The 17,876-nt window shown below is 38.1% G+C and overlaps 1 protein-coding gene across 2 annotated transcripts; it reads left to right on the top strand.

The window, feature by feature from the left end:
* The first annotated feature begins 14 nt into the window (after nt 1-14).
* T48 (FU domain-containing protein T48) lies at nt 15-17,341 on the top strand. Of its 2 annotated transcripts, XM_022058974.2 has the most exons (7): nt 15-158; nt 348-454; nt 11,141-11,338; nt 12,556-12,738; nt 13,424-13,574; nt 14,370-14,514; nt 15,189-17,341. In XM_022058974.2, exons 2-7 carry the CDS (start codon nt 364-366, stop codon nt 15,651-15,653), a joined length of 1,233 nt encoding a protein of 410 aa, XP_021914666.1. In that variant the 5' UTR covers nt 15-158; nt 348-363; the 3' UTR covers nt 15,654-17,341. The 2 variants fall into 2 exon arrangements, with proteins under 2 accessions (XP_021914666.1, XP_021914670.1); XM_022058978.2 differs by lacking the exon at nt 15-158 and having other exon boundaries at nt 211-454; nt 12,580-12,738.
* The last annotated feature ends 535 nt before the right edge of the window (nt 17,342-17,876 follow it).

The following is a 17,876-nucleotide window of genomic DNA, read 5'->3' as shown; positions in this document are numbered from 1 at the left end:
AAATGTTCTGACAATTTATGCGGCCCACCATTACAACAATTTTTCCTGGTGCGTTATCTATGAAATGATGGTGGATCGAAGGAAAATTTCTGCGTGAAGGGTTGGCAGTATTGATTGTGCTGCCATCTGTGCCCAGGCTTTGCCACCTATTTCCAATCGTACGTGGCTCTATCTATATTTTTATTGTGTATTACTTGCAACTTCTGTTAACGATGTTATGGTCAGTTGTCAATGCAGAGTTGGCGGCTACGGTGGTGGTGGTGGTGGTTTGTGGTGTGAATGTTAATTTGTGATTTGTGTTATATTTGTTTGTTAGTTGTGATTTTGGGAATGACGAATCGTTACAGATGACGATTGGAAGTCATGGGCAGGACTAGGAGGAGAATCTCGTTGAGCATTCGGATGTTATTTTTGTGTGTCATGGGTGCTGTGTCAACATTTGGTGAAATTCATGGTGAGTTGATTTCATCGTCTGTTCCAGTAATATAGCGCCAACTTTAAAACAGTGCTGCTGTCAAAATGTCACTTAATGTATAATTATGGGTTTCAGTAATGTAACAGGGTAATGAAGGCCAGTTAATTTTAAAATTACAACTGCTAGGAAAATTGAATTTATAATGTTCTATATTAATTTGTTTTATCACGAAAGATGCGTCATTCACATTTATGTAAATTTAAGTATAACACTGAACAGAGAAATATTTAATTTCTAGTTGTCTTTTAGATCAATACACTTGTAGTCTGTTTCAGAATAAGACAATATCATATGATCATAATAATAAATACAGTAAAAGCTGTGCTCAAAAGATTTCAAAAACAAGCATATAGTATTGCATAAACACATACATGTTAATAGTCTATATTGCACTAAATAACTTATACCAGGTACAGTAGAAATTATGTAATTTTTATCTGTGCTTATTAATTCAGTTGGTGTAAGTTCGTTCAGATAAATATGAGTGACTTAAAGTAGCTTACAATTGTTTTATACCTTGTTACCAGAGAGTAAATTTTCTTATGAATTTGCTTTGTCACTCTAGATCAGTGGTCAGGAACACTTGTTGTAGGTCAATGTTTAGTTTGTACCATAAAATGACCCATATATTGTAGTTGTGTTTGATAATAGTGTATTTTGCTTTATATACACGTTAATTGCATGTTAGACATTTTAATTGGCTGTTTTGTTTCTTTTCCCCCCTTATGCTTCCAACATATATGAATTTTAAGCACATAAATTTGGAGAGCATCTGAAATGCAGTTCTATCTTTTCTAAGTGGAAGTTACTGCTTTTGTACCACCAAATAACTCTTTTAAATATGTTCTTATACTGCTGATAGAAAAGTGGCTTAATTTGGAGTTATGACTGTATAGCTTTGGATGGTCTTGAAAGCAGTGAAACTAACGTAACCTATTTTTTAAAGCGATGTGTCCTGATAACCCACAAGTACCTTGGAAACAATTTTTTCTCTCATAATGCGCTTGAACTGAGTTTTCATTAAATTTTTAATAATACTGAATGGCATGATATTTGTATATTTTAAATGTGCTTGTTTCGTTATTTTTAGCATTATTAATAATGTATATCAACATTTTTATTTTAATAATTTGTGGAGATGGTTAATATTTTTATACACAGTTCTATATTTACATTGCAGAAAATAGTTATTCTGAAACATATTTTTGAAGTATGTCATTAAGGTAAAGTGGTCTCTGGTACTTAACTTAGCACCATGCCATGCAGGAGCTGGGTGATTACCTCCACTCCACGTTTCAGGGGAACATGCTGCCTCAATCTTTAGGGTTTAACCCCTCTAATTTTTTTTCTTGTAGAAAGAAGTAAACCTTTCAATTCACCGGTTATCTTATTATTATTATTATTATTATTATTATTTGGAAAATAATTGTTCTTGTTCGTTTTTAATCACCCCTGCTGGAAGTTCAACAGTTTTATTTGAAACTGGATGATATAACTGTCGCCTTTGTGGTCTGCTTTCATTGCAAGTTTATTAAAGTTTGATTTAATTAAACAAACGTAATTTTCGATGGACGACATACACATAGATTATGCTCATATGAGGCAAGAAACACTATTTGCCGGAAACTGTGTGTGACGGCGTAATATGCAGCGTTTGGTGGAAAATACAGCTTTTGTGTGTGTACATAATTTTGAATAGGCTGCAGGTGCAGTAGCCGTGTAACGGGAATAAGATGATGAACGTCCTACTTAGGACAGTCGGCTTGTGAAGTTGCCTTTATGCCTTGTTCATTCGCTCTCGCAGTTGGAATTGCCATACAAGGGACAGGAACGTTGTCTCTTACATGCACGACGAATCCTGCTGCATCTGGTTCAAAATGTCCGTGACAGTTTGTAGACTTGAAATTCCTATCCTTGCTCTCAGAAGATGTTTACTTCATTGGGGGGTGAAACCGGCGGCAGGAGAGAATTTCACAATGAAGACATTCAAAATGTACGAGCATTGTTAGGGTGATCATAATTAAAGAGGGTGGGATGAGCAGGACATGTAGCAGGCCCGCGCATAGATGATAAACGCATACTAAAGTTTAGTCAGGAAACCTGGAGGTATAAGATCTGTACACAAACACTGACATGACAAGAAAATGTACAATTTAATTTGGATAAATTTGGTGACATGTAGAGAAAGTCGATGAAATTTGTAGCAGTGATTTAAATAAGGAGATTTTCATATTTACCCTGGCCTGAAATTTAGAAGACTTTGTCGTATGTGAGAGGATAGTATTAGAAGTTGTTTAAATAAATGGGACATGGATGATGTGTAACAGCGGGTTCGAATTCCTCTCGGGGCATTGAAGTTTATCCTCAATTTTTGTGTATTGTCGGCCATTTTGCTGTAAGCCGGGCCCAAAAATGATCGGCCATGTCTGGAATATGGTGACACAAGACTGATGGTAGCCTTTGAACGTTTGAATGTAGATTGAAAGCCGATTAGAATGTGACAAGTCTTACGAGCCGCACATAGGACCTTGTTCCATTCGTGTTCAGCTCTCAAAACTTATAATTTAAAGTGCGCTTTAATACGAAGGCGGAGTAACTGAGGTCACTGCTCATGGTTTTCCGCATACACTAAATGGGGAAAGTTCGTATGATCTCAGCCGTGCAATAATGGCTGTAGCTCAAGAAGAAGAAACATGCGTATTATTACTTGTTGACGGTGTGTCGCTTATACTTCTTTTCCGCAAGAGCTGTAGACCAGTACAACAGACTACAAATTCAGTTCTGTTCTCAACCTAACCAACCAACCTACTGGAATGTTTCAGAAAACATGTAATTAGTGTTGTATAAACGTGTATACTGAAGGGCTAGTTTAAAACGAACTTAGGATCAAACAGCAAACAATTTATCGTGCATTTTTTTTATTTAGTGTTCTGTCTGACGACAGGTCCATATGAACAGGATCCTTCCATCCTTTTCTCGGACTGGGACCTGTTCATATACGTTCTTGGCAGATGATCCAGAAGTGGTTTGCCATTGCCTTCTTCTGTGTGTGAATGGAGTAATTGTTGGGATGCCACGGAGAAACCGGGGAAGCCCCCGGAGGAAAACTCCGTGTTGCCTAGACCACGGCCTTGCCCAACACAAGTTATAAATTCGGGCACAGCTGGGAATCGAACCCGAGACCCCAGGATTACAAGGCCAGCGTTCTAACCGCTAGACAACATGTTTTACATTGTAATTAACAAAAATAACTTAAAAATAGTTTTATAAATAGGTTTTATTATTCAGTTATATTGTGGCAAATATAGTTGTCGCTGTGCATAACTAAGCATCACTCCACGCATTCGTAACCTCGGCACTAGATGGAGGTGAATGGTTAGCATCACGCCCCGACCGCTGTATCCCCAAGGAAAGAGCCCCGGCACGTATTGGATAGGAGACTGGGTGGGTCCCAGGGCAGAGTGGAGAGAAAACGCTGTTGGACTTCGTCTTTTTAAACGAATACTGCAATTTTGATGCAAAAGAGTGTTGATTTTCCATAACAGTCTTGTATTCTTATACGATTATAGCCACAGTATTGCATAAATGTTAGACTGCGGACTTGAGAATCTTCAGTAGGATTATTTTCCACGCCCTTAAAATTTGAACTTGTGTATAGCTCGTACGATAATTTAAGGACTATAAATATTTTTCAAGGAAAAGTTTACGTGTTGCAATAGAATGTAATCAAAGAGGTCAGAATAGCTTTTGCGTATGTGATGTTTGTGTGGAATGCTACAGGCATGCGGGAAAGGACATTTGTTCATAGTAACTCATTTCGAGATGTAAACATTTGGATGAGCTGTAATTGTGGTTGGGCCAAATTTGAATTTCGGTTAGAACCGCAGTCTCCCAACGCCGGTACGATCCTAGGATGAAAACGTTTAAACCTGAGCTGTACAATCTTGTGCATAATTTTTATTTATGGCGTGCAGAGGAATCTTGTGAGTAACGTTAGATTACACAGGGTGGTAAGAAAAGGATGTGATCTTTCGTTTGGAATGTTAACATCACTTGACATTGTATTCATTGTCATAATTCTGGACTTCAGTTTGTTCCACACGTCGACCTTGACGTGCCACGATGTGTTCCGGGAACGTAAATGACGTTTTTTTTCTCTCTCCTTCCTGTTCGGTGGACAGAACGTTGTTAAGACCTGCCCCCGCGCCTCCACACACATTCTATGTCAACACTAACATGTCATCGTATGTGAATAAGGACGTTGCCCCTGGGTGCGATTCGATAAACAGTCAACCACGTCGGAAGTAGAATAATAAATACACTTCAGAATGTGTGAAAGAAATATTCGAAATTCTAGTTATCGGAAGGCGTGTACAACCCGACGTTACAGAAGTGATGAGTGAAACCAAAGACAACAGGAAGATGGACTTCACCTGAGCCGGTCCTGGAAGCCTCTTATCCACACACTCCGAGGACTCCGAGAACGAGCAAGAGTGCGCCGCCAGAACCAACCAGACCACTAACTCGGCCCTTTTCAGGGCCCTGATCCATACAACTAAACTCACCTTTCTCTCTCTACTTTCTCTCCCTCTCCCACTCTCGCCCACGTGCTACCATTGGTCCACTCCCATACCTGCTCCCATTGGCTCGGGGCAGGCTACACCTTTCACTTCCCTGCCTATAAATCCAACTCCTCACACCCTATTGGCATATTCATCGCCCTGATGACGGAGGCAGTATGACCTCTGAAACGCTGGTAAACATCGACCAGACTACACAGCGCAACAACCTAGAAGACAGAAATCTTCATACTCATCGCCCTGATGACGGAGGCAGTATGACCTCTGAAACGTTGGTTAACATCGACCAGACTACACAGCGCAATAACCCAGAAGACAGAAATCTTCAGGAATATAGACCCTTAGGATTTGATTTAGAATAAATACTTTGCCCTCTTATAGTCTTTTGTTGTTATAATTAATACAAAATGTCACTTGTTCTTGTCACAGGTCGCGCTAGCTCACTGGAATAAGGAAGCCTTTTCTTTGTTTGTCGAGCTGATGTCATATCCTGTCTTCTTTCCGTATCTTAATTCCCCGCTGGTTGCCTTGTCACTTGGGAAGCCGTGATGAGTGCGTCAAGGAGGGTCAAATGCTCTAGTGCGACCCTTCGATAGGTGTAGGCTACTAAGTACTTTTGTAAAGACACTTCACAGTGTTTATATAAAAACAGTGACCCTACGACCTGTTACAAAGGACGTGGATTCTGGAAATTACAGAAGAACGGGTTATTTACATTAATTTTTCGTACGAAATGAGGCACCAAAAGGATTTTGATAAAATTTGGTATCGGTATTTTGATGGAATAGGTGTGTCTATGAAATTGATGGTTATCGGACGAACTTATTATTGGACGTAATGGCCCATAACAGCTACTTATGATGTTCATGGACAGGTTTTATCACATTTATTGAAGAACTCGTACATAAATCGTAAATATTAGTGACGTAAAACTGGATGCAGTTGAAGGGTTGGACCACGAAGCCCAGAGGAATCTAATGTGTTCACTGTTTCAGTCCCCCGTTACGTATCGCCTGCGTTACGCAATCAGCTACGTAGAAGACCAGCCAGTCCTCAACCCACTGCTGCAGATAGTAGTGAGAGGTCATGCATGGGTCTTGGGTACAAGGCCGAACTAAGCAGCAGACCCTGTGCGGTGTTCATTCCAAATTCCCTATTAATTCCTGCAACGTTCACAGAAATTGAAACAAGAAGTTCGTGGTAGAATTTACGTCGTCTACTTTTCTTTATATAGTTATTTTTGTGACTTATATATATATATATATATATATATATATATATATATATATATATATATTGTCGACTTGAGATGGTAAGTCACGTTTAATAGACATTTTCCTCTCTCAGGGAACGACCGCATCGAATGTTGAGAATTATCGAATGTTTCGGCAAACATTGCAATTGCTATTGTCAGGGTGAATATAATGGTTCATCCCCTAGCGGTTCATCCTCGAAAGCAAGTTACACATTGAACTACAGCCACGAAAATCCAAAAGAGAAGAGTCCTCGTTTATAAACTCGCTGCCCGCGAGTCGTTAAGAAAGTCTGAATGTGGCCTTAGGTCTTGCAGAGTTAAGAGCCATGCTCCAATGGAGGAACACTGATTGAGAGTGAGGAGAATGTTTACATCTGGCAAGTCGGTAAAGAACACGTCCTCTTCATCGAAAGTACTACCCGGACCGAGTTTTCACAACCCCACAGTGGGCCACCGCCGAATGCCTTGGTCTCCCCAGTCATTCCCGGAATGTTGATATTAAGCCGTTAGTGCGATTTAAAAGTTTGGTTTTTGTCCTATGAAGAACAATAATCTTGCTGAATCTTTCTAACATTATTTCATTAGTACGCCAGCGGGTTCTCATATGCCGGTCTTGCGTGCAAGGTTTTGCCAGACTGACTCCATTAATGCCCATTATGAGTTTTCTCTTGTCACCAGGGGTGACCGATGTCACACTGTGAAATTATTTATTGCGAGAGTTCTGTCTTGGGAAAAAGAAACAAGTTAAACTTTCTTTAGTTCCCTATAATATTGACCAGGTTTTTGTACATTTTCGCCTTCTGGATGAGGCACGGTGCACATTTCCTTGCGTTTTCATTTGACTCTCGTAATCTCGAGTCGTAGTTTTGTGATGTTAACAACTGCACGGATTCTTGGGCAGCTGATACTCGCCTGCCAACAAAATCCTGTTTAGTTCAATCCCACTCGCACCTTACATCCGCGCTAATCCAACCCAGGACTCCGAAGTGATCTCTTCCTCTGAGGTTATCAATCAAAGTTTTAAGTGCATTCGTTCTTTTCTCCCACGCATTCCACTTGCCAAATCCGATTCATCTTGATTAGTCACAGTTCCAGTTTGTGTGGTGCTGTTATAAAAAGTACAAGGTCGCGTAGCGGTTGGATGCAAATGTAAGCGACTTTCTGTAATTATGACAGATTTACAGTTCTGATGAAGTATAACTGCTATTGTATTTTATTCTATTTCGAAGATGGGTTGCTGAACATGTATGATCCTCAGGTCGTCTTATGAACTGTTTGCCCGTTGTTTGAATTGTTAATGTGACGCTGTCTTCTTTTGTTTATATTCACATTGATATTTTGCTATAATATTCACTTGAACACGTTTTAATTACCCTGACAAGCTTCTTAGGAACACCAAATTCAAGCGAAATATTGTAAAGAGCTTCTCTTTTAATTGAGTCAAAGGCTTACTTGATGTCTATAAATATTTGGTGGACTGTCCCATTGTACTCCCAATTTTTCTCCAGTATCTGGGGAATGTAGAAAATTTTGATCTGCTGTAGATCTGTTACGTCGGAACACACACATCTGATGATTCCCAATAATTTCACTGACATATGGAGTGAAGTCGATTTCGTCACTATCTTTTTTTGCCTAGTAGTAAAAAATTCGAAGGTCTTGAACGTTGAAGGTTGGATTAACTTCGCTTCATGTTCTCAGTCAATTGCATGTGCAGTATTTCATTGTCATGGTTTTCACCAAGCTTACGCTGTATTGGTGGTTCAGATTCAATTGTACAGCCCTGCAAATGCAGCAGCTGCTTCCTTCGTGTAATTAATGCCGTAGAATCTTCCTATCCAGGGACGTGTAATGGTGGAGGCGCGGGTTAAGTTTCATATAGGCAAGTTTCTTTTATTAGTCACATTTACTATCCACCAACAGAGGGAATCCTCTGTGATCTTAAATATCAATTAACAAAGAACAAAAGGTTAAACTTAATTCTGAGAGATTAATTACAAATAACAGTCTCAAGACAGTCTTAATAGTTGAAGATGGCTGTCTTCTGGGTTGTTGCGTCGTGTATTCTGGTAGAAGTTTGGTTCTACACGGCGCGACAACCCAGAAGACAGCCATCTTAAAACGCACCGCCGTTGAAAACCTTAAATTCTACACCATCCACGCCACGCGAATATAAGTCTGTGAAGAACTGAGATTAAATTCAAATATAAAGAAAAGGAGGAAGAGATAACTGCGTTTAGAAAGTTCTGGAAATGTTTAAACAGAACAAAACGAATTTTGAAACTGTTCCTTAATCTCCAAGATGCCACTGCGATTAGCGTCGGGTTTCGCATCGTTGAGTTTATGTTATAAACGGGTCTTTCGAAAGATCAGATGCCATAAACTAATGCCGAAACTGTCGTGATCTGTTTGAAGGTATTCTTCACCCACCATTTGCTTCGACAGACTGAGTGAAACTATGAATACTTTGAGAGGGTCTTCGTACCGGGGTTGAAACCTGAGATCGCTATGGTGCATGGCAAGATTCATTGCCACATTTGGTTCACCCTTCTTCGATGTTACCTAACGTCTGCAGATGGCACAGCTCCATTAAATAACCAACGATATCTCGCATCACGTTAATAATTAAGGCCCCCTTTGCTCTGAAAAGTAGTGTTCTGTTCTTTCACGGAACCCACACTGACCGAAGTAGGGCGCGCTAAAGAAACGACTTTGACCCCACCGCATTGACCGTGTACACGTAGCGGCAGTCCGCAACTCAGACCACTCTTGTCTTCTATTGTGGGTCTCAAGCGAGAAGGCGATGTAACGACTGTCACGTAAACCAGTACGCGTGTCAGTCAGTACAGCCACTTCACGTCCACTACACGCTTTCACTCGCAGTTTCAATGACTTCACGATAGCGTATTGGTAAAAGCAAAGCGTTGCGGGTGATTAGTAATTTTATCGTGTGTATGAAAATGGAGAGCCAAAACGCAGGCATCGAATTTTCCACAGGAAAGCCACATTATCAAGGTGTTTATTTCAAGCTAATGGCTAACGTAGCTGTGCACGGTGTTGCCGAGTCGCAGAACCTCTCCGTTAATGTGTATGATGGTATTAAGACTGTGAGTGAAGCTAAAACTGATGATCTGGCAACGTTACAACCTTATAGCTGCCTTTGTGGGCGTGACAAGCTGTCACTTATTCGCCGCCTTGTTTGAATGCTGAAATAGTGATTTATATCCTAATTAAAATTAATATCGCATCCTGTGTCTGTATTTGCAATGCTGCATGCCGCGCATTCCATGGCTCCTGTTTACATTTGTAGGTCACGGGTATATAAAGTTTACAGAGCTTTAAGGCATTGTTAAGAGGCTTCTTTGTTACTCTTTGCAGTTCTACTAGCCTGCATGTTTGTTTTCTTGCCTTAAATATGTCTTGAAGAACAACCTTCAGAAATGGAAACAGTTGTTTATGGGGTCTATGCAGTCCTGCGGTGCCTATATTTTATCATATACACACATACGGATATAAAATAAGTGTTTGTGTTAGAAATTGCGAACATGGCGACGTTGCGAGAGTTTGATTTAATACCTGGCGAATTTAACGTTCTAGAAATCTGTGCTAGTGGAAAGTATGAACCACAACATTTGTACAACCTTTAATTTGTAGCTCCTTGTAGTCCCGCATCTGAAAGGAAGTAGCCTTCATAAATTCTTCACGGAACTTATTTGTTGTTTCAGAATCTGCATTTTTGGGAGCTCGTGCATTGTCGAGTGTGAGCGATCTAGATTCTCGTGTTTCGCGAGCCGTCGAACAAGTGATCCGTCCCGTATAACGGTGCAGCAACATTCCTACGTTTCTTCTACGTAACCTGTCTGCCCCAAGACGCAAGACGACTGGGCCAGTGTTTTCTTGATATATAGGTTGCGAACGAGTCGTAGCACGAGATTGGCACCATAACATGGCATTTTCGTATAAATGGCTCTTTCACCAATTGTCATCCTTCGTTCATTTTGTTGTAGATTCTGTTTTGCTGTCTTTACATCTGTGTCCTGATAACTGGAGCAACAGTGTCTGGGCCAGTTTTGCAAGCAGGTACCTTCGGTGTGGTTTCTAGTACGAACTGTTTTACTCCGTCACTCACAAAAACAATGTTTTTGTTTGCTCCATGTTTTACACCACCTGCCTAGGAAGCTCTGTTTTTCGAAGATCAGTTCACATTGAAGTAGTTAGTAATCCTTCATATATGAGAGGTCCCGCTTTCAAATATCGACAGAATATTCTGTTTTTCACAACCCCTTCTACCACCTGCTGTGCTCGTACTTTCTAGCAGATCAAGGTCGTTTCTATTCAAATTGAAGATGACACAGGCCTATAGTGATCTTGGAATAGAGATGAAATGGTCCAAAAGACGGGGTTATCTGGTGAATGAATTGGTCTGGATCGATGGTCGGCAGTGTGTTCTTCATTTACAGACGCATAATTTTTCATCCCGACCAGCATCTCGAGTCTGCGGTCTTGTCTATCCTGTTTCTTCCCTCATTTTTTCACTCTTACGCATTATATCCGCCTTCTTGTTTTGGGTTAAATCTTGTATGGGGCAGTGTTGAGCGCACACGTGGCCTGATTTATATATTTTTCAGTGAAGTTTACAGTAAAACTGACGTGTTTGGAATGTTTTTCGAGGTAGAAAGTGAAATGTTGGTTCATTCAGTTGAATCATTTATATAATGACCAGTTTAATTGTACCCATTTCATGATTTATAGTGCCCTAAATCTAATTTTGCAGCAAAAATGTTGGTTGTTAAACTCTGAAGTAAATTGCATAAAATATTCTTTCTGCAGGTTGTGGAGAGCAGAAGGATTGTTTAAGATGTGACATGAACAAGGGGTCAGGTAATGATGGTGACTCATGGGCACCACACTGCATCAAGTGTGCCCATCTCATAGTAATGGGATCCCGGCAATGTGTGGACAGATGTCCTGCAGGCTATCGTGAAGACTGGTCTAGTTTTGTGTCATATATGGGCCGAATCTGCTACGGTGAGTACCGTGACTATAATATGGCCTGTTCTGGGTTGAGCAGAGGACATATTCTACTAAGGAAGAGCTGAAGGAAAGCTGAATGCATTGATACAGAAAAGTAACACTTTTGGTGTTCTTACCTCTGGTTGATGTTATTAAATTATAAGAACCACTTATATGTGTATGAGACCAAACAGATACAAACTTATCTAGAATGGTATTAAGTAAGAACCAGCAATTAAAAAAGCATTTTGCAGTCATCTTGTTGATACAAACATTTTGTGTGATGTTTGTGTTTAAGTTTTTCACTTTCAGAATTCATCAGCATTTGTCATTAATGCAGTATATATACATTATGTGAATATACAGTATGCAAATTTACCTTCGTGTGTCATCATTGAGAGTGGACTGGTTTTAAAATTAGGTAATATTGTATCTTGCTTGTTGAAATTAGTTGTATTAAAGGTAAAAAAGAAATACTATTGAATTCAACCTAAATTAATGAAGGCATTTGTTCAGTTAATCAGACACAGCGCAGCAGATACAAACTCACGGATTTACAAATGTAAGAAAAAGATAGTTGAAATTGGTGGCCATCTTTTTCTTGTAATTTTATTTGAGATGGGTGTATTTGGATGCTCCTGAGAAGAACCTTAAAATAATTTCACCTTCAATCTCTTAAAGGATAGTAGTTTTAGGAGTCACCAATTTATAACAGAATTAGGTAAAGTTTAGGTTTGAAAAAAATATAGAGAAAATAAAGTGGTTATCTTTAAAAGTGGCCACAGTGTTTAGTTAATTTATCTGAACTCTTGATAGGGATCTCTAAAATAAGAATTTTAAGTTTCTGTCTAAAAGCATTTACAAGGTAGAACAAGAACAAGTTCATGAGTAGTGGCGATCTAGATCATGACCCTTTCCTCTGACAATCTTCCCAAAACATGATTTATAATTGTTCTGACAGTTGTCATTTAGTGGTAAATAATGTAAACATTTGATAAAGAACTGCTATATTAAATAAACCAAAAATCTTGATGGAACATATTAGCGTATTCACAAATACACATACGTAGTGTGTTAGACAATGATAAATGAGATAGACGTGAAAGCCATAAATATGCACTTTAAGCAAGGTTCCTGTTGCAGTGACCGTAATGTGGTCATCTATACACCCAGTTGAATTAACTTACGATAATGTGTTGTGTTACAAAGCAAATTACTTTTATATATTGCAGAGACTGGTTTTTTTGGACTCTCAGGTCGGTCATTGGCTATCGTTGTGGGTACTATAAGTGGTGCTGCTATCTGCATGGGTGTCCTGCTCGGAAGTTTTCTGTACTTGCGAAATCGGAGACACAGGATTACAAAGACAGCAAGTTTCTCTTCATCCTCTGCCCGTAATGAATCTCCAGATCATGGTGAGTCACAGCTCCCATACATCAGAGACCTTAATTAGTAAGCTGTGAATTTTTCTTTCTTTTGAACACAGAGTACATTATCTTACAGTTTCAGTCAGTTCGATGATTACATTTGGTATGATTCCAATACATTTTGTTTAACTATGAAATGTGTTAGAAATGTGGTAAGTGAGTTTTTATAGTACAGAATGTCCATATGAATGTCTTACATAAATATCATTCCATTCCTGTGCTTCTTGCCTTGAATTTCCAGTAGTACATTTTAGTCCTCTAGTAAATATGCATTTTTATAATCTGTTACTTCAATGTATTATTGATTTATTTTATTCGATATTTTATATTCTCTCACTAGTGGTTGTGAATGAACTTGTTGGGACACTTTTCAGTAAAAGCTCTGATTCTGTGACATTGCATTGTGTCTTGATAGCAATTGAAAAGGAACAAGTAGCAAAGGGTAGAAACCAGACAGTTTAACAATGAGCTGTAACGACGTGTTTCACAAATATGTTTAATACTGGGAGAGATTGGCCGTAATGTGGATAGTTGTTATTCTGATGAGAGAAATAATTTATGTAAATGAAGTTGTGGCATCAAGTGTGAGTTAGGATAGATTTTTAGTTACCACTACACTCTTGTCAGTATATAATTTGTATCATGTTCTTTATTTTTGCATATATAATTATAGATACACTGGAGAGGAAGGAGTTTGTGAAACATTTGTCAACTCTTCGATGTGAAGCTCCTGTTTTCTTAGCAATGCTAAACGACACACGAAGACAAGTACGAGAATTATACCATACTAACGGCCGTGGAGATTCAGCTGTTCAAGCCTACAGGTTTGTGTTTTGAAACTGAATTGTGGAACTTATTTTCACTTTGGAAATTGGAATAATGTTGGAGCATTGCTTATTTATTACTCACTGGTCACAGGTATTTCATATGAATGCCATTTTCTTAATGGCAGTATATGTTTTTGTTTTAAATTGATCGGTTTGTGTTGACACTTGGCAAATATGTGAGGTGAAGGTTAATTAATTATTTAACATTGTCGCAATGCAGTAATGTAATATGAAATAGGATTAGAAAGTTTAGATGAGTTGTGCCGTAGATCTGGAATTGGCAGACAGGTCTGAACCACAAACTCAGCACAAATCTTTACAATTAGAATGAAGGTATAACAGTACGGAATTTTAAATAATTTTAATTTACGACATTGCTGTAATATCTACTTCACATTTATGTTATAGCATGTTCTTACTTTGTTAAAATAAATGTAAATGACTTACGACTGATCTGTTGAGCTCACATTATTCTGTTAGAAATAAACATGATGAAGATTCCCACCTTTTTTCTTGCACTCTTGTCTTCTTCTTTTGGGACATTTAATCATACACGAATTTTATGTTATCAGCTGGCAACTATTGTTTTTTCCAGCCCCATGGTTACATCTACATTTTCTCATATTTCCTAATCAACAACCATCTCATTAACAAATTTGTCACTGAGGACAAAATGCACCGTGTAATCCATTGCCCTTTCTCTTGTAAATACTCCGCCTTTGTATTTGCATTCTTATACTGCATCAAGTTGTTAATTGTTTAGTAAGACAGTGTTTTGATTTGATATTACAGACCAGTGTTGACAGACCTGGCACGGATCCTTACACTTCTAAATCGACCAGAGCATTTGATAGAGTCACCACCAGCTGATTGGGAAAAGCTGCTGGCCTGGGGAGAGCGTGTGCTGCGAAGGTATAAGAAGCAGAATCCTCATCAGGTTTGTAGGATGTGTGCAACAGGTATCACAATTATTCCTACACTATCTTCCCATCAGCTGAGCAATTTAACCCTTTCCATTTGTAATGTCAGATTTTTCTGCAGCCAGGATGTTTAGGGTATTTAAATCTTTGAAGCCAAAGTTTATCATCATAATTTCTCATCCCATTCGCCATTTCCCTTATCCACGTTGTACCTTCTGAAATGTGTCTTTGTAGAAAGAAATTAGCTGTGTTGAGTTATTTTAGCATTTTGTAAGTTCAATGCTTCTTTCAATAGAGAGCTGGCAAATGCGAAAGCATGAAACTGTGCCTTATATAATGCAGATGTAAAAGGTTTTGAAAATAATGACAAACTGAAACAATAATTTCATCACACAGAATGCAGTAACTCACCAAATTTACCCATATTTCACTGCTAACAAGCAAGCTGTAATGCACCAACCATTTTCCTTGTTTTAGTACAGTTACCCCAAACCTTGATGGATGCTGATTCTTCAGTCAGTGTCAATAAATATGTTGCTTCATTTGTCTGTCTGTTGCTCTCTTACTGTTTGGCAATTCAAGATGAAAAAGTTGAGTATATATAAGCGGTATTTTTATTACTTTTCTGTACATGTTGCATTTAAGTAGCTTCGGCATGGCACTAAGTTTATTAACATTTGTTGTGTTGCAGGTTGCTCAGGCACAGCTGGTCAGTTTTCTTCAAGTTCCAATTCAGACAAATCAGTCATCTACACCATCCCTTTATGTGAGTCCAGAACTGAATCACCGGACACTCACGACGTTTCAACCCGTTGCAACAAATCCCTCAGAAACGGATAAACACGTTAATTGTCAGAATAACCAAAATCACCACACTGGAGTTCCAGCAAACCAGAGCCTGCAAGAGCTGGCTATATCAACATTTGACAATAATTATAACAATGCCCATTTAGCTGGCAATGACGCTGTTCTGAGGAGAGATGCCACAGTGTTACAACCATCTTTCATCAGTGGGGACTTCAACCCATGTTGGGAATTCAGCCCATCCAATTATACAATACTTGCTGAGTGGTCTGCAAGCAGGGATTATCTCGATGAAGATGACTTCTTCACCCTTGGCTTCCGCCCACAAGATGAGATCACCACTGAACTCTGACAATGGATTGTAAATTTACAGAAAAGTATTTATGTAACATATGCTTACAAATCTTGGCTATTGGTATGAACTATATGATGTATAGTGTACTATTACTCGGTCATCCCTCATTATATGTGAGGATGTGGTCATGACTGAAGATTTGCACTCTTGTTTCTTGTGCCTGCAGTTAAATACCTCAGGGACATGACTGCGTAGTGCCTTTATTTTCCAGTTTCATTACCATGCAGTTAACTTGCCTCGAAGAAAGCAGCAGTAACTAATGAGTGACACGGAAGACCCTCAGCCAGTAGTCAGGTGTCAAGTAGGTTTTCATAATTGTCTCTGATCTGGCTATTTTTATGTCTTGTGTGCTTGGTTTGAACTCTGTCGTGCTAATTCTGAAGGTATTATGTAACTTTTCTGCAAGCAGGATTTGTGTAAAGAAAACATACTCAAGTATAAAAACTTGAAAAGACTCGTTTATTAGTAGTTATGTATATACCAGTAATTTTAATTTTTTTAAGTCTTCTGGTTTTTGTTCAGGAAGTCAGTCTTTCTGTATTTAAATGTTGACTGAGACGTGAGATTCAGATATATTTGTGGCTTGTTTAGTTTATTCTGTCAGATTTCGTGCAGAAAGCCAGATGATTTTTTCATGAGACCTATATTCAACCATTCTCTCATATGATGAACCTTCACCGTTTGTTCCTGTGCTTCTAAATAATTTGAAACTGAATTAGTTACTTAAATTTAAATACTATAATGGCAATGACATTTAATCATTCTTCTTGTATTTTAAAGAAAGAAGTATTGTTAATTGGTTCTCTTTAATTTTTGAAAATACAGTATGTTTTTGTACTTATTTTGAATGTGTGAACTGGTTACTTTGACAGTTCTCTTTGGATTGACATTGTGTAAATTTATGCTTTTCACATAGAATTCATTTAAGTGAAAAGGATAAAAGCATTTACCTTAACAGAAGGTTCACAGATGGAAGGAGATTGTCAAGTACTTTGTTCACTGAGAATCTGAAAGTGATAAATTAGCACTGTAGATCTGTACATTGTTGAGTGAGAACAATTTTTAAAACATAAATCTTATAAGTTGCACGGTTGACCATTTCTGTTGTGTGAACGTATTGAAAAAGTTGTTAACTAAGAAATTGAGCTTATTTTGTTGCATTTCCAATGATTGTATTCAGTAACTGGAAATAAGTTTGTAGTTGTATCATCTTTGTCATGTGAGATGTGAGGCATCATTTTACCAGGAGAGTGCTTTATATCTGCATTTTCTTTCACCTCTTCCCTTTTATGTGTATGCAGTAGTAGTTGACTGCACTAGAAATAGGCTGTAGTTCACAAAGTGCTTAAACCAAAAAAAATTCTCTGACAATACATTGCTCAAGCATATAGAGAGTACTAGTCATTCTTCCAGGTGATTATATTTTAATAGTCCTAATTATTACATAATTGAAAATATTTTGTGAATAGTTTCATACATATTGCAGCATAATGTGTATAGTAATTTTAATACTTGCAGATATATTTTATTATATGTGTATATAAGATGTATACATAAAACTGTTGTGTAATGTTCTACACAAGGTAGAATGAATGAAGTACAAACTTTATGTATGTCTGTGCAGGACAGGTTATGAAATTTGTGAATTATTTAATGTTGAGAAAAATACAGAATGCATAATATTATTAGAATGGGTATTTATACTAAAACTAAATCGTGACTGAGGTGACGCCTGTTTTGTATAAGTTGCAGGTAAAACAAAACCCATGTTTCTTCAGTTTAACAACATGTGTTGCAGATTAGAAAAACATGTTTAACAAAAGTCCTTGCCAAACCTTCATTAATATTCCTGTCACATTCTTTTCTGTTCATGTTTCACTTTTGTTTTATTATTGTCTTTATCTTTAATTGTGAATTTTTGAATTAATTGTTTTACAGAAGTATAGCAAAGAGAGAAACAAGAGAGGCCTGACAAAGAATTGCCCATAAACATTTATTTCTAACCCAGGTATATGCCAAACCTACATTTGTTACTTGCTAAGAAATTATAACAAAATGTAAATTAAGTTCTGTTCTAGTCATTAGGTCTGATGGAAGGTGCTATGCTCTAGCAGATGGAATTGAAACTTATAGCCTTTTCACTTACTAAGATTTAAAATTATAGCTTGAAAATTCACCATATTGTTCGGCCAATAAGACGGGGATATCTTGTTAACTTTA

This window comes from Zootermopsis nevadensis, unplaced genomic scaffold (genome assembly GCF_977971745.1).
Source record: "Zootermopsis nevadensis isolate Lab colony 2312 unplaced genomic scaffold, Znev_1.0 Znev_ptg000003l, whole genome shotgun sequence".
Classification (NCBI taxonomy): domain Eukaryota; kingdom Metazoa; phylum Arthropoda; class Insecta; order Blattodea; family Termopsidae; genus Zootermopsis; species Zootermopsis nevadensis.
The sequence above is the reverse complement of the archived record's forward strand: the minus strand, read 5'-3'. Positions and strand labels throughout refer to the sequence as shown.

Coding starts and splice junctions, on each gene's coding strand:
- T48 (XM_022058974.2), top strand. CDS start 364: ATGGGCAGGACTAGGAGGAGAATCTCGTTGAGCATTCGGATGTTATTT. Junction 11,339..12,555: donor TATGGGCCGAATCTGCTACG/GTGAGTACCGTG, acceptor TATATATTGCAG/AGACTGGTTTTTTTGGACTC. Junction 14,515..15,188: donor AGAAGCAGAATCCTCATCAG/GTTTGTAGGATG, acceptor GTTGTGTTGCAG/GTTGCTCAGGCACAGCTGGT.